The 18,210-nt window shown below is 39.6% G+C and overlaps 1 protein-coding gene across 2 annotated transcripts in view; it reads right to left on the minus strand.

Moving 5' to 3' along the window:
• The window catches only part of urb1 (URB1 ribosome biogenesis homolog), a 108,871-nt gene that overhangs the window by 26,075 nt on the left and 64,586 nt on the right, over window positions 1-18,210 (minus strand). For both annotated transcript variants that reach the window (XM_059650210.1, XM_048540621.2), the window contains exons 29-32: window positions 17,220-17,388; window positions 16,937-17,039; window positions 3,614-3,774; window positions 2,113-2,224 (exon numbers count right to left, since the gene is read on the minus strand). In XM_059650210.1, the coding sequence (XP_059506193.1) occupies window positions 2,113-2,224; window positions 3,614-3,774; window positions 16,937-17,039; window positions 17,220-17,388 (545 nt within the window). The remainder of the gene's footprint in view (window positions 1-2,112; window positions 2,225-3,613; window positions 3,775-16,936; window positions 17,040-17,219; window positions 17,389-18,210) is intronic.

Below are 18,210 nucleotides of genomic sequence, written 5' to 3' on the forward strand. Positions count from 1 at the left end.
CATTAGAGAGACACTGTTGGTGGTTTTACCTGAGGGACATCACCCCCCAGGCAAGGAGAAAGGTTGAGAAGGAAATTCACTCATGTAACTTCAGCTGGTGTGGGAATTAAGCCACTCCACATTGCAAACCAGTCATCCAGTCAACGGAGCTAACCATTTAACCCATTTGTCTTGCATTCATCAGGACAGACACAAGAATATAGAATTTCAAAGTGAACACCAATTACACTGCATGAGAAAAAGGAAGTTGATTTGAATGACAAGTGGACCTTGATTGGCTGGGGCACTGCCATGAAGAATTCACCAAGAAACAGTGATTCCAAAGCTTCCATATAAATTCCAAAAATGCAAGTCGAATGATTGGTGAAAGCATGCTACTGGAATGTACTGGAAGACAAAGTGCCCAAGCTTTTGTTGAACTGAAAAGCTGTAACACCGGGACAAACACTCTTTGCCTACGGAGGACCAGGGCCTGCATATGAAAGCATATAGCTCCCAGCAAGAGAATGTGAGCCCCTTGCAAGCCCTCCTGATGATCCTAAATTGGTAGCTAACGTAATTCTTGGCACAATCAGGATTGTTGAATCATGGAATCACACCTAATGTTGGAGTCCGTGCCCTGAGTTTTGCAAACACAGCCTGGCAGAGTATGATTAGCACTCCATATGTTCCCAACAGCCGAAGAGATGTATTGGTGACTACCATCCTCCAATTGTGGCTGTGTGCAAGATGAAAGGCTATAACATTATGTTTCTTTATATCAGCGATACTGAAGTTCTGTACCACCAAATATCTAGTTAGAGTTGAGTCAGAGAAAACGTTTAAACTTGACAATACCCAAATCATGGCATCAAATCAACACGAATCACATGACCTTTAAATGCTAAGTGGCAATATCTAACGGTATCATCAGGGTTCTGGGTCACATCCACCTTTTTGTTGCCAATGCATAACATCGCGTGCCACCCTATTGATCGCCAGGGCGTACTCCTCCAAAAATTGTCAAGATGGGTTGACAATTTTCTACCTTCACCTGGAGTAATGTACTCTTTTCTCTTGCAATAAGATCAAGCAGAGTTATGACTATGAGAAGTGGATTGAGTATTGAGGATATATAACAATTTTTAGGGATGTATGAATGAATGAGAGATGGCAATGGGATGAGGAAAAGTATGAATATTGGAAATTGAGGTGGAGATTTGAGGTGGTAGGGGAGAGAAGCAGATGCGTGGAACTGCAAGGTATTGGTCAGGAGAGTGCTATTCAGTAAGTCACACAGTGATGGATGACATCTAAAAGTAGGATGGCACTCATCTTTTCTAAGCTCACTAAGTCATTAAATATCTTTATGTAGGTCCTGGGCACCATATTCCCACAAACTCCAGCCATGCCTGTTTTCTCTTCTAACTGTCCCTAGAAAACAACATGTACTTTCATATCATCACCACCATTTGCAAAATCTCCAAGGGAAAATCAAGAGAAATAGGTCGCAGCACTCCCACGCCTTCCTTTGGTTTATTTGCCATTATAAGCTTTCAAGATCAAGGTTTTCTGCAGCAATTTCAATTCGCTATTGGGTTCCCTTTAAAGAGAGAGCTTTCATTGCCAGAGCCCGGGTTGCCATCATGCTTGTCTGCTGTGGTTGGTGAAGAAACTATGATGTGTACATGTTGATGCTGTGCCTGAGTTGAAGAGCCATGGTAAAGTCTGCTGATACAAAGACAAGTTCCTGTGGTTTCTCTGCCTCCATATAATTCTGGTTGCAGATTCTAAAAGCACTAATACAGATATTTTGAAGATAAATTAAAATTTTAATTGTAAATTGTTCAGTTTCTTTTAACAGTAAAAATACATAGTTAGTTTAACTTATTCTTTCTTATCTATGCTTGTGATCCAATCATAAAGTCACCATGCTCAACATCTTCCCATTGTTTACTCGAATATCAATTATGCTAAATATCATTCTGAAAGTCTTCCTCAATTTCAAAGCAGCAAGTGCTTTCACATTAAAAGAACATGGATCAGTCACTTTACAAATTTTCGCCTTTAAATAGATCCAATATCAAAAATTGAAATGTACACTAGGAAGGTGAAAGTGCTTGCCTCACAAACCTGGTTTTAGCATTTGTTGAGCAACTTTAGCAACATAAACTGCCAAGCAGAAAGTGATTCTGGCATTAGGTTGTCGGATCCCATTTTTCACCACATCCAGTAGGTACAGCAGCTACACAGCAAAAAGAAAAATGAAGTCACACGTTACAATTTTGAACAATAAAACTTTCAGTATTTGGTACTGGTCCTTAGTTGAATGCTTGAAAGTGAATCTAATTACTTAACTCAAAAGAAAATGACATGCATGGAAAATGAAAGCGATGTGGGCTGAAACATAGAGGTAATTCTGCCATTATAAATCACCAGTGCTGCCATATTTGGAACAATGTGTACAGTTCTGATCACTGTAGCACAAATGGGCCATTGTACTTATTGAAGACAGACAGACGAGAGTAACCAGAAAGACTGAAGGTCTGGAGAGATTGGGTTTTGAGCAATAGGCATCATAATTGGATATGTTCTCACTGGGAGGCAAAGGTTGAGAGATTAAATCATTGCTATTATCAGAAAATAACGTAACAAGTCCAGGAGAGCAGAATAGAAGTCAAAAGCCCCTACCTAATGACAATAAATTCAAAATCATGGAAGCAAAATTTCAGTGAGTGGGTATTAATGGAACAGTCTCGTTGGGGAAAGCACAAAAGGAGTCAACATTAATTAACACAAATGCAAAAGATATAGGCCATCGGAAATAAAACAAAGTGCTGAAAAAAAAAATCAGATCTGGCAGTGACAGAACCAGAGTTAATATTTTGAGTCCAATATGATTTCTTGTGACTTGGTCAGGATTTTCAGCCCATTCTAGATTAATTCAGATTTCCAGCATCTGCAGTATTTTGCTTTTATTTACTTGGCCTATCAGGTCTCGGAGATCTATTGTCTTTTAGTCTGTTTTGTTTCTCTAATACCTTTCTACCCTGATAATGTAATTATCTCAAGCTCAAGTTCCTCATTCTAATTTGCCCCTTGGTTACTCTTTATTTTTGATATGTAATTTATAACTTCTCCTGTGAAGACAGACATAAAAAATTACTTTGTTTAATTTATGAAAAGGCGAGTGAAAGAAAATAAAACTATAATATCAGTGTACATGCAGGTCCTGCTGTTTCATGCTAGGTCAATTTATCATTAAATATCACTGATAAGACTGACAAGATGTTTTGAGAACTTAATGAAACCGCAGACAGCAATGAAGCTTGGAAACAGCCTAAGTGTCACAATCTGTGCATGTGCCCATGTGCCCCTGATTGGTAATAAAGGTTCGTAACTCTGACAGCATGCTAATCTGTGCTACTGACAGTCAATGCCACATTAAGGTGCTTTTCCAATATCTGATTTCTTCCTGTGCGGAAGGTCCGTAGATATCATGGATAGTACATGGCACGGGAAGCACATAAGACACAGTGGATTCGAGAGATGGATTCTGAAAGATTCCACAAAGCTCTAAAAGACTTCAATAGTCCAAGACCGATGCAAATTATGTACCACGCATTTCTCTCACCTGCTGCTTTTCCTTAAAGCGAGCAGCCTCCAGATGCATGTAGTAATTACCCAGAATGTGGTAGGCCGCAGCTCTTACATTCTGATCGTAACTGCTAAGAGCTGCTACCGTTAATCCTAAAGCATTAACATCAACAAACTTGTAGCAGTCTACCACAGATTCTGCAAAGAAAAAAAGCAAAAATCACAAAGATTTCAATTTATTTGACATTTCAGAGCAGGTTTGGGATGATTGGTATTGCTTCAAGTATAAAACTGATTTTAAATAGCAGCCACTGTTCTCTAGTTAGGTGTGGCAGTTATTTTGTATTAGCAATATGCCACAAGTAGCAAAGAAATGAATTGTGAAATGACCAATTACTTGGTATTAGACAAGGTAATATTGTTGGCAGATAACTGAAAAACATCCTCCTTTTCTCCTAATACTGAAAGATCAGGAGTTGGAACAGCTTATTTGAAAGCAGATATGGTAGCATGTGCTTGTGGACCTAGAACTTATTGCCCATCAAGGAATTCCAGAGTTAAGCAAAATCTACCAAGACTGTCGCTACTATTGAATGGGTTCCTCACTGTGATCAGGAATGTGGAAGAAGCTATTTTATATGCTTTAACTCAAGATGCTCTTTGGTAACATTTATCTATCTAACAAGACTTCCATCACACCCTTAACCACTGTCTACTGACAGCAGAGACTATCCTCCAGAGAAGAGGGCAGAAGATGAGCAGATTCTCTCTAGTATTCCAGTAGCTTCAAGGTGTCAATCTTGACAAATAACAGCTTGGAGCAAAGTCAATTTTTTGTGTTAGAGTTAGGAATTTGATTATCCTATCATTACAAAGGCACAGAGAGGTAAGCCCAGTGCTTTCAGCAAATATTTTCCACACCTCAGGCTCCAGTAATATTGGAAGTTAATTCTTCATTAGGATGAATGGAATTGGTGGATGAGTAGGGGAAATGGATTTACAAGTCATTTACACTTACAAGGTTCTGGTTTAGCTGGTTAAAGTCTAGAAGTGCCTTGCGTACAATTGGGTTTCCCTGAGCCTTGAATGTTGTCAACCTATGCAAAGATTTTTTTCATCTTAGGTGACTGGGATGTGCATGTACGCAAAGACTTGGTGTGGTCTGTAATCAGATTAATAGAAACTCATAACTGTGTTAATTTCTTGGCAGGCTGATGTAGAAACTATTAACCTTGGTGATGAACTTTCTACACATCACAAACTAATGTTAAGAACCATTGAAAAAAAATCCACCTCTGCTGACAAATGAACTCAGGGAACCACAAGAATAATAAAAGAAAGAAATATAAGAAAGGTAAAGAGTATATTGGCGGTGATGAGGGGTGCATTCTGTTCTGAGTGTTAGGTTAAAGCAGGTTTTGAACAGAACACAGCAAGTTTATTCTGCAGTTAATCTCTGCTATTCTTGCTCTGGGCATATCTGATGTAGATACGTTCTGTTCTATATTCCTAGCATCTCTTATGTTAATAAGTGCAAAGCAAAGGATCATTAAACAATCTTTATATTATTAAATAATCCAAATTAAGTTTACGACTACAGCTCTTTCATAATGGAAATTATATGGTCAGTACACAGTCTCGTTTTGCGAACAGAGGTTTAAAATAAAGCTGAAAAGACTGATTTTTGAACTACAGGAGGGAAAATAGATAATTTCTTGCATGTGACTGTGTTCTGTTTTGTTCCTGATTTCTTGCAGTTCAATGAACCAGCACATCTGTGACATAATGTCGCTGAGCAAAAGGACACCAAATACTTATTTCATATTTCTAGATATCTAGAGCCAGTTAACCCTAACAATTCCTTTGTGTTGGCTTCGCAGCAATTTGGTAAAGCTTGAAATAATGAATACAAAAATTTAAAACAAAGCACTGAAATGATTTTAACCAACTGATTGCTTTAGAAACTGTACAAGTCATTTTGATGCAGTTAAGCAGACAAGCGGTGATGATACTGACACCTACCAACTGTCTCAATTGCTTCTCTGCAAACGTTCCTGCACACGTTGTGTTTTCAAATCTGATTTTCAATTTTAAAGCCATAAATGTGGTTTTCTGCAAATTTAATGCAATTGACAGGGATAAAGGACCTTGCTGTAAATAGGTCCTATGATTGAGGTGTGTGACTATTCTAATAAATTACAAAGTAGAAAATTTATTTTTCCATGCTATAAAAAGTTCTGAGGAAGGGTCACTGGACCTGAAACGTTAACTCTGATTTTTTTCTTGGAAGAGTAGATGGCTTTGAGAGTTATCCTCTGGTAAAAAGATTCAACATCAATTGATGAAGACAGTTACCTCTTTGCTGGAATCAAGCAACTCACCCAATTACACTATCAGGAAATCTGCTGTAAGAACTCTCAGCCATGTCTTTACAACTTGCATACTCAATAATTGCATCCAAAGTTCTTCATGCCAGCCTTTCATCATCTACCCTCTGGAAATTCTAGTTCATTTAAATCTCTGCATTTGTATTATATCTATCATCAAGCCTCCCACATTTATCCCTTCTTTCCACAATAGCACATTGGTACCTGCTCTTTCCATGCCTCAAATAGTGAATGTTCTATCCTTCAGAATCTCAATATTTTTTAATATTCATTTATAACAAACTATTATTTCATTTTCCTCCACCTGTGGCGTTTTTTATTTCCCTGCTCCTCAGTTGACTTTTGACTTTCACCAACCACGGAATTCCCTTCCTAAATACTCCACTTCTCTCTTCTCCTTAACAGCACCCTATAAAACCCATTTCTTTGGCCATAGTTTTAGTTAGTCCTCCAACATAAAGAACCTGCATTTACATTGTACTGCTGAATGTCACAAAATGTTCCACAACGAATGACGTACCACTGAAGTGCAGTCATTGTTGTAGACAGCTGGCAGCCAATTCACATACAGACAGGTCTCACAAACTGCAGTGAGAAAATAACCAGATATAGCAGAGATATATCTTCAGAGATAGCAAGAACTGCAAATGTTGGAGAATCTGAGATAACAAGGTGTAGAACTGGATGAACACAGCAGGCCAAGCAGCAGCAGAGGAGCAGGATGGCTGATGTTTCAGGCCTACAACCTTCTTCACTCCATTTTCTCAAGAATGGTCTAAGCCCGAAACGTCAGCCTTCCTGCTCCTCTGATGCTGCTTGGCCTGCTGTGTTCATCCAGCTCTACACCTTGTTATCTCAGATAATCTGCTGGTTTGCTTTTGGTTGACATACAAAGCACTGGGAAGTTGGGGGGAGATTCTATGCTACTCTTTGAAACAGAGCCATGGAGTATTCCACATCAAAATCAATAGAAGAAATGGGGCTAAAGACAACAGTCTGACGGTACAGCATTTCTTCAGCTTTGCAATGCAGTGTCAGTCTAAAGTATGAGCTCAGTAATCGGAGTATTTTGCAGTCATATGTCTCATAGGCAAGAGTGCTATCCATTGAATCACAGTAAATAATACCAGGTTTCTTTTTGATTTTGCCTATACAAAATATTTCATCATGTTTTCCTACATTCAAGATGCCACATTAATGCAAAATCATTGTTCTAATGAATAGAGACTTTGCTTCTACGATTGGGAGTATCCATTATTCCCAGTTCAGTTTAGTGAAAATAGAACAAAGAACAAAGAAAATTATAGCACAGGAACAAGCCTGCACTGACATGCTGCCTGTCACAACTGAAGCCCCCTACCCTTCTGAGGACCTTATCCCTCTATTCCCATCCTGTTCATGTATTTGTCAAGACGTCCTTTAAAAGTTACTATCGTAACTGCTTCCATTACCTCCCCCGGCAGCAAGTTCCAGGCACCCACCATCCTCTATGTAAAGAACTTGCTTCGTACATCACCTTTAAACCTTGCCCCTCACACCTTAAAGCCATGGCCCCGGTAACTGATTCTTCCACCCTGGGAAAAAGGTTTGGATGGTCTAGTCTGTCCATGCCCTTCATAATCTTGTAGACCTCTATCAGGTCGCCTCTCAAAGCTCCATCGTTCCACTGAGAACAACCCAAGTTTCTCCAACCTCTCCTCATAGCTAATGCTCTCCATACCAGGCAACGTCCTGGTAAATCTTTTCTGTACCCTGTCCAAAGCCACAATACCCTTCTGGTAGTATGACGACCAGAATTGAACCTAATATTCCAAATGCCGCCCAACAAAGGTTCTATAAAGCTGCAACATTACCTGCCAATTTTTAAACTCAGTGCCCCGGCCAATGAAGGCAAGAATACCAAATGCCTTGTTGACTACCTTTGTGTTGCCACTTTCAGTGACCTATGTACCTGTACACCCAGATCCCTCTGCCTATCAGTACTCTTTAGGGTTCTGCCATTTACTGTATATTTTCCATCTGGATCAGACTTTCCAAATGCATTACCTCACGTTTTTCTGGATTTAACTCCATCTGCCATCTCTGTGCCCAAGTCACCAATCGATTTGTATCCAGCTGTATCCTTTGACAGAATCATGGTCTTTGGGAACAAAGGAGCACACACTGTCTCTGTACCCTGAAATCATAGATCACCATTCAAACTATCTGTCTCTTATTCAAATTGGATTCACTCAGTCTTTAGTCTCAGGTCACTTCAACCTAATTACTGAGTGTGATTGAGAAATAGGCTTTGCAATTTGAATTGGAAGGCTCTTCTTTCACCAGGTCATAAACTGACATTACAAACATTTAAAAACACAACAGAAATACCTTTGTTCAACAGACTTAATAACTACATAAAGTACATCTCTGTACTTTTGGGATTGGGATCTGGGATTGGGTTTCACTGGGAAGGCACATCCCTAATTGTCACTAAATGGAGTGGCTTTCTAGGGTGATTTAGAGAACAGTTAAGAATCATCAATGGGCTAGATTAGGTAAATATGGCAGATGTCTTTCCCTAAAGGAACTAAATGAGTGTTTGTGACAATCAATCAGTGGTAGGTTTCATAGTCAAGATTCACTAATTGATTTTAAATTCTACCGGTTGCCACAACAGAAATTGAACCAAATGTTCCCAAAACATCAGGAATGTGAGTTCAGTGACATTAGCTCAACAATATTACCTATGGCCGCCTGACTAAACTCTATTATATAAATTTGAGACTGGTTCCAAGAGTGAATCATAGAATCCCTACAGTGCAGAAAGAGGTCATTCAGCCCAATGCAACTGCACCAACCCTCCAAAGAACATTCCACCCAGACCTACTCCTCCACACCCCATTCCTGTAACCCCACTTAGGCTTTTTACGACGGCTAGCCCAACTAACCTGCACATCTCCTGACATTACAGGCAATGGAAAATGGTAAATCCACCCAACCCATACATCTTTGGATGTGGGAGGAAACCGGAACACCTGGGAGAAACAGGGAGAACATGCAAACTCCACGTTGACAGTCACCCAAGACTAGAATCAAACCTGGGTTCATGGCACTGTAAAGCAGCAATGTTGACCACTGAGCCACCATGCCAGTTATATAATTTTGGAAGGGGATTTCCTTTTTACACAAAGGGACAAACTATACTCTTAGACATACCTTTGATGTAATAGGAAAGGTCTCATCAGTTCCCTGAGGAGACCAGATATTTAATACCTATGTACGTAAGTATAAGGGCAGATCACCTTTAAGAGACTCAGGTAACAATACTTTTGTACTCTAAAATGAACAATTATTGTCAGATTATTTGAAACTGTTTTACAGAAGGTGAAAAGGAGAATATACACAATTTTGAAAAGAAAATAAATAAACTGATTAACTTAAAGATACAGTAAGATACCAAAAACTGTAAACTGTAAATCAGAAATGGTGCAGAAACTATAGGCAACATCAGGTGCACTGAGATTCTTCTGACAACTGTCGGACAAAAACCTGCTTATATACTGGGCCTTTGTACAGTGCAAAAGGAGTGGCTGACGTGTGATGCTCGTGGTATAGTAATTATGCAAAAATTAGGGGTTTGTTGAAGCATGTGATATTTGCACAACTAACTGACTGACCAACTTGATATGATGAGCAGGATGCCAAAATGAAGCAGAAGATACTCTTCCAATGTGGAATCAAGGCACATTACTGAAGTCAATACTAAACGTATGATGCTGCTTTTGTGCCAATACTGACTGTACATTCGAAACTGGAAACATAGTGGAGGCTTTTACAGAGATAACAACACTTCACAATACACCTTCAAAGTAACTGACACAATACCCACATCTTCTTTGTACAACCTCTTAATGTACATATGGTAATCCAGAACATGAAAACAACGACGACCATTTAAATGGTGTCTCTCAAAGATGCTTCAAACAACTACATTTTGAAACGTAATTACTCGAATTATGCAGAGATCTGGGAACTGCCAATGCTGCAGAATCTGAGATAACAAGGTGTAGAGCTGGATGAACACAGCAGGCCAAGCAGCATCAGAGGAGCAGGAAAAATGATGTTTTGGGTCTGGACACTTCTTCAAAAACATCAGCTTTCCTGCTCCTCTGAAGCTGCTTGGCCTGCTGTGTTCATCCAGCTCTACACCTTGTTAACTTGAATTATGCAACTGGTTTATAAAAAGCAAAATGTTTAGAAGAGTTCAATAACAACTAATCCATCTTGGTTTATGAAGAAAAGTATGTCAGACAGTAAGAAGAGAAATTTTTTGCCTTTACCTAGTTGTGCCATGGATTTTTTTTACATCTATAGACTGAATGTCTTTTTGAAAAGACGATATCTTGACAATATGTTACTCCCTTAGCTCATGAAAATTCAAGCATCTGCGCCAAGATGACATAGAAAGGTTGATTTTAATAAATCATGCTTCCATGATGGAGTCTTGCCTGAGGGCCTCTGACACAACAGGTGCCCAGGGCCTCTTGCATTGTGCTCCTAAAGACTTGGATCTGAGCTAACAGTATGCAATCTTAGATGACTGCTTTTCGAGTCACTAAAAGTAGAAAAAAAATGTACAAAAGAGAATTAACCTTCAGGTTGACATCAAACTCTTCAGAACTAAAAAAACATGTGCCTTCTAAAATGAGAGAAATTACACCCTTGAACAGGACAAATACACTCTGAGCTAGTCGTAAAACCACCATTACATTTAACAACCTTGAAAATTGAAATGCATCTAAAATGATAAAGAAACTTTCATTGACAGATTTATGTCAGACAAATGTCGTCTCTTTCATTTTTCAAGGTCACAACTTTTTACAAAGCAGCTATATATATCACAACTAATGGAGAAAGCATGACATTTTTATTTAAAATCCAGCACAGACGGTGAAATAGTCAGATAGGGTTAGCTGAAAAATGGCTTTACTTTGTTAAATCTCATAAGACTCTTTTGACTGCAACTATGGAAGGCTAAAATTTTAAAAACTCAGTTGGCTCACTACCGGCTGTCTCATAATGAGTATGTACCCTCAATTGCTTATTATGATCTTTTTATGGTATGTCTTTGTGATAGAATGATAGCTCATATGACATTTATTCAAATTCAGAAACTTAACTGGCACAGGTTTAAGGGAACAGTAAGACAAAGCTCAGAAGAAAATAGATTAGATTCCCTACAGTGTGGAAACAGGCCCTTCAGCCCAACAAGTCCACACCGCCCTTTGAAGCATCCCACCCAGACCCATCCCCCTATAACCCACACACCCCTGAACACTACGGGGAATTTAGCATGGCCAATCCACCTAGTCTGCACATCTTTGGACTGTGAGAGGAAACCGGAGCACCCGGAGGAAACCCACGCAGACACAGGGAGAATGTGCAAGCTCCACACAGACCGAGGCTGAAATCGAACCTGGGTCCCTGGTGCTGTGAGGCTGCAGTGCTAACCACTGAGCCACCATGCCGCCCCTCAGAGACCTACAGGAATAAAGTTCAAATCACACCAGCAATGGGCAAGGCACATATGTTTAGTGCTATTCTTTTTTTAAAAATACCAGAACTGTAAAAAGTGCTACTGTTGTGAGGAAATACATTTCAAATACAATCTGTGTATGTGATGAATTGGATGGCACATGATCAGAGCTTTGTATAAAATTAGACTTGGCAGCCATGACTCACTTGTTACAGAAAATGAGGTAATGGGCTCACTTTAACTCAAAACTCATCTACTTGTACACAGTCAAAACTTCATCCCATGTTTCTCATTTAGCAAATGCAACTATACTCAATCATTTCCCCATAAGAAATAGGAAAAGGAGTAGATTGTTTGACCCCTTGAGCCTGCTCTACCATTTAATTAGATAACTGTGGATCCAACATTCTGCATATCCCTCTCCCTGTCACCCTGATCAACAATCTATCCTACACTTAAATATGCACAAAGACTGCACCCCACCCCACAGATCTCTGCAGCAAGGAGTTCCAAAGACCTACAACTCTCGCTAAGAGAAGAAATTTCTCCTCATCTCAGTCTTAAATTGGTGCCCCTTTATTCTGAGACTATGCCATATGGTCCTAGACTCTCTCATGAGAGGAAATATCCTCAGAATTTACACTGTCAAGCCCGTTAAGAATTCTATATATTCATGAGATGACTTCTCATTTTTCTAAATTACAACCAGTGGAGTCCCAAACTGTTTGGGCTTTGCTCATTAGACAATCCCTTCTTATCAGAGATAATGGGAACTACAGATGCTGGAGAATCCAAGATAACGAAGTGGGGAGCTGGATAAACACAACAGGCAAAGCAGCATCTTAGGAGCACAAAAGCTGACATTTCAGGCCTAGACTCTTCATCAGAAAAGCTTAACACTAACCCTAACCCTATCGCAGGTGCTCCTAAGATGCTGCTTGGCCTGCTGTGGTCATCCAGCTCCACACTTTGTTATCTCCCTCCTTATCAGGGGTCATTTTAGTAAAGCTTCTCTGAATTACCTCCAATGAAATGATAACTTCCCTTAAATAAGGGGACTAATGCTGCTCATTGACCACGCCAGATGTGGTCTCATCAACACCTTGCACAGTTGCAGTAAGATTCCCTTACTTGTACACTGCAAACTCTTTGAAATAACGGCCAACATTCCATTTGCCCTCCTGATTATCTGCTGCACCTGCCTGCTTGCTTTATATGTTTTGTGCACAAGTATCCCGAAATATCTTTGTGTTGCAAATGTCCTGATTTTCACATATCTTTGGCCATGTGCTGTTCACCTTTGTCTTTATTATCCCAGACTCTCTGTTGGACTCTTCAAATTCTCTTAACTATATGGCTCGATGAATCTTCATTTTCATAAAAATACAACTAACGATGCAAACTTCAATATTCTGTCCCAACATAACTCCTGAATTTCACTCAATTGTCACTGTCTCCAAAAGTGAACGACTGCTTGCCGATACTTAATGCTGGTTTCATGCTACCTGTCTTACTGAAAGATTTCTGAATCTGATCCACTCCCACTCCGAACTTCTGGACTTTCTCCTACAGTCTCTTATCTATTTTCCATTCACTGCCAGAATTTTGCGTTTCCTCAGTAACTTACTGACAAAGCTGTACAGTTTAATGCTGCACATGCCCATAGTTTTGCTTTTTCTTTGGAGACCACCATGTTTCTGTTCTATGGTAAAGGAGGTTCCTTGAACCAAAAACTGAGTAAGGACAGAAGAAAAGTGTTCATACATTCCCTTGGGAGATTGAAGCAAAAGTATATTGTTTGGTTATGGCAAAGTAAGCGGCATTCTGTACCGGTCTGCACTACATTTAACATTGGAATGCTCCATTTCCCAGCTCTGACATCTCCTGAATTTACAAGCTCAAGAATGATGGTTAGTAGAAGAGCAGGAAATGGTTAGAAAATAGATTTCACCAGAAACAAATATTAGACAATTCTGGAGCTGTGGGGACAACAAAAAATATCAAGCAATCAGGATTGATTACATGGGGTCGGGGTTGGGGTTAGGGTTTAGTAGACTTCCAGTGTTGGACTGGTATCTGACAGCATTCATTCATCTGGCCATAGAATTCCCTACAGTGTAGAAGCAGGCCATTCGGGCCATACAATCCATACCAAGCCTCTGAAGGTCGTCCTACCCAGGCCCACCTCTCCACCCTATCCCTCTAACCCTGAATTTCCCATGACTAATCCAGCTAATGTTAACATTCCTAAATATTTTGGGCAATGTAGCATGGCCAATCACCTAAGTTGCATATCTTTGGACTGTGGGAGGATACTGGAGCACCCAGAGGAAATCATCGCTGACAGGGGGAGAATGTGCAAACTCCACAAAGACAGTCACCCGAGGCAGGAATCGAATCTGGGTCCCCGGCGCTGAGAGGCAGCAGTGCTAACCACTGAGCCACTGTGCCGCCTGTTCAGAGGGTTTTTGTGGACTGGCCTGTTTCCACACTGTAGGGGTTCAATGACCTGATGTCACTCATTTTCTCATTTTATAAATATTAATGCCCTTAAAGAAAATCCAAACCTAAAACAATAATCACACATGGAGAGGCTTTAGTTTGGCAGAATGGTCTCTTAGTGCTCTGATTCGGTCATTTCTTAAGTCAAATTATCAAACAATTTTACACCTTCAAACATTTTAAATTCATTATTATGTTTAAAAATGCTGACTCTTTCTAATCTTAACCCTGTCTCTTCGATTAATCTTTTTGTTACTGGTATGACTGGTTTGATAATGCTGATTTGGAGTCACTTTGTAAAATTAGTATTTTTAAACCGCTATATAAAACGGTAAATGTCATTATTCAGGCTGTCTCTGGAACCTCGTGAATACTCGAGTCAGTGTGGGAGAAGGTTAGTACAATGACAATAACAGTGCTGCCCAAGAATGACAGACAGTTTAAGATTAGTTGTGAATTATTCAGCAAAAGCTGCATTCAATAGTGTAACTGGTTATTTTAAAGGATTTAGCTCAGTTGGCTGGATAGCTGGTTTGCAATGCAGAGTAACCCTGACAACATGGGTTCAATTCTTGCACTGGCTGAGGTTATTGTGAAGGACTTTCCTTCTCAACCTCTTCCCTCCCCTGAGATAGGGGTGACTCTCAAGTTAATCTACCACCAGTTGTCTCTGTCTCTCCTGAGAGAGTAGCTGTAAGAGTATTTGTTTAAAGTTTAAGTTCAATGATGCATAACCTCAGAAAAAATATCAGCCTCTCTTTACGAATTCGCTTGAATTTCTCAAGGATTTTCTGCACTTTTGTCTAAGTTTTTTCTGTCTTATTAAACAAAGCTCTTTCTCAGTGAAAAATCTGGCTACTCTAAGTGACAGGTGCTCTGGCTAAGCCAAAGCTTCTCAGTAAAAAAACAAGCATCCACCCCAGAGTCACGGATATTGTAGTCAGTTCATGGCCCCAGGAAGTCCTCAATAAATCGGAAATTAGTCAATACATAGAACATTACAGCACAGTACAGGCCCTTCGGCCCTCGATGTTGTGCCGACCTGTCATACCGATCTCAAGCCCATCTAACCTACACTATTCCATGTACGTCCATATGCTTATCCAATGACGACTTAAATGTACCTAAAGTTGGCGAATCTACTACCATTGCAGGCAAAGCGTTCCATTCCCTGACTACTCTCTGAGTAAAGAAACTACCTCTGACATCTGTCCTATATCTTTCACCCCTCAATTTAAAGCTATGCCCCCTCGTGCTCGCCGTCACCATCCTAGGAAAAAGGCTCTCCCCATCCACCCTATCTAACCCTCTGATTATTTTATATGTTTCAATTAAGTGAATGCTGCAGGAGTGGAGTTTACAGAGATTACTTCAGTGAAAGAGGCTCTGCTTAGATCATGCTTGTTTGCTTTGTATTTGTAGGGATTGGAGTCAGGTTGACCTTGTTGACTACGAGAATATTGATTGGGGTTGTTAACCTGGGCCAATCATGAAAGCCCTGGCTGACCAATTTAGCCAGGAGTTTAGAATCTCCTCAGTTCAGGGAACTGACTGGCCACAGCCAGTGTGCTGTGCATAAGTAAATGAAGGGTGACTTGGTGATGGGATACCAGCCTCTGTGCAGTTATTTGGGTATTTATGATTTGTTTAAACAACCGGTAATGATTGTCATTCTGTTTCAGCTAATCCCTTCTGAACAACTGCAGTCCATTTGAGTACCTGGCCTTTGAGCACAGGTTTCTCAAAGGGAGTATAATGTTCTGTACAGTGTGCCATCTAGTGGCCATGTCACTAAATTGATGCAACTACAAATCAATTTGTTAAAACCGAAAGAACTGCAGATGCTGTGAATCAGGAAGAAAAACAAATCTACTGGAACAGCTCAGCAGGTCAGGCAGCATCTGTGAAGGGAAAAAACAGAGTTAATGTTTCGGGTTCGTTGACCCTTCCTCAGAATTTTGTAAATTTGTTATTTTGGCACTTACATTATAACATTATTATATAATATATCATAACATTAATATATTGAGATATATGTACGTATGTCTGGACCCAGGTCAGGAGGTGACAGCACTGGGGTGGGGAGGACAGAGATTTATGAAGGCACTGTTCACAAAACAGATGATGATACTTTATAGATAGCCAACAGATGTAGAATACAAAAGATAAAAGCAATGGGCATCATTCATATTTTCATGATTGGCTCTTTTTAATCAATTAAAATCAGAACAACCAATGGAACTTTGTGCCATGTCTGTTACTGCATCATCCTAACCCTCTCACTTTATCATCATGGTAGCCTGCAAGCAGTCTTGCACAGACTTACTGGTCAGAGGGGAATATGGTAAGCCCACAGCCTGCTAGGTTAAAACCTGTGGTGATGGGATGAAGCCATTTACTGGGCATTGAATGGCTATTTGAGGATCTCATCTGACAGCAGAGGAAGGAGGTCACCTGTGGGTCTTTCCATCATGGAATTAATCAAGGTAGAGTGGAATAGTGGCAGCATCCCCTCAGCCAATAGGGTTTACTATTAAATGTCCCCCTTTGCATATCAAACTCATCAGATTGCGTGGGGGGCACACTTGTCTGGTCAATATCTTTTGGCACTAAAATTAAGATATTCCCAAACAATTTGCAATGTTTGAAAGGTATACTAACAATTAGTGCATATTAATTCAAATGATGCATTGTGAAAGTGTTGAGAAAATTATAAGAACCGTCATTCATTGAGGTTTAACATATGGCAATACAATCAGAACACTTCAACTGAATAAAGCTCATATATAGCTCTACATCTTGCTAAAAACACTAAGGCTGACTTCATTCAAGCTTTGGTCCTAAGTTATGTTTGAAATCCAATCTTTTCCTTGTAAAAACATTTCATCATTTCAGGTAGGCTCAACAAGTTACACTTGGAAGCACTATTTTTTAAAAAGTCATCTTTACATACCTGATGTAATTAATGCACTGAAGAGAGGCAACAAAAAACAAGGATCATAGAGATTGTGGGACTCCTTAATACTGGACTCTTTGGATACTAACTGCTTCCCATCCTGAAACAGACAAAACATTTGCAATATGAATTTGGAATTGACTACGCCATAACATACAGCTGTCATGAAATATTATCTGCTAATTATCTGGACTTTACATAAGCCTACAATAATATCCTCAGATACACGAAGAGCTAAAAAAAACACACAAATAATTGATAGTAACACAACTAAATGCACCTGTGGCAGGAGATAGCGACGCTGAGGGAAGTTAACAATTGTTTGGAACATTTTCTCTTTGTCCAGAAGTGACAGGATTTCTTCCATGCCTGGTTGTTGCCACAAAGATGGCCCTAGGCTCTTGCAAGTCTTGTGGTGCTCAACAGCAGCTGGACCCCAAAGCAGCAGCCTGAGAAACAGACATTTAACACCATTTACCTGATTTACAAATGTGCAATCGGGTTTAAAAGGCAGCACCACAATACTCTGGAAACTTGGTTGGTTTCCTGAAGTGTACAAGTAAAATATTGCATTGTGAAAAATGTATTAATGAAGCAGAACACATTATTTGGTGAATAAAAATACCTCATTATGTTCTATTTGAATTTCTTCATAACGAAATACTGACAATATTATTGTACCAAAGGAATTTGGATTTTCAGTTTTCTACAACTACCTTTCACAACTTTTCCTTTTTATTTAGTTTATTTTCAGAAGTGTTAAGTCTTATTGAAAATAAGAGATCAGAAATATCTCGCACTGATCGGAATTTAGGGGCAATGTAGGTGTAGGAGTTTTGTTACTGAACTATAAATCCAGAGGCCCAGGGCAATTTTCTAGGGACACAGATTCAATCCTGCTGTATCAGTTGAGTGTTCAGTTCAGGGGCAATTAGAGATGGACAATAAATGCTAGCATTGCCCACATCCTGTGGAAGAAGAAGATTAAAAATAGCTGATATTTTATGACTTACAATTATGATTGACTCAAGTACAGGTTTCTGGATGATTGGGTCAATTTCCAGGAGCACTGTTTATTGTTGTTTAAAAGGTGGTTGCACATTTCATAAAGTTGAAGAAGTTACTTAGTGTTGGTGAATGATGGAACTGATGCAAATGCAGTTCCTTCTTCTTTAATGGTCTCTGGTAATGAAATGCTTTGAAATAGAAGCCTACAGTTTTCACATTCTGCTGCTCACAATTTAACTAGGACATCTTCATGACTTTTTGTA

This window comes from Stegostoma tigrinum, chromosome 12 (genome assembly GCF_030684315.1).
Source record: "Stegostoma tigrinum isolate sSteTig4 chromosome 12, sSteTig4.hap1, whole genome shotgun sequence".
NCBI lineage: Eukaryota > Metazoa > Chordata > Chondrichthyes > Orectolobiformes > Stegostomatidae > Stegostoma > Stegostoma tigrinum.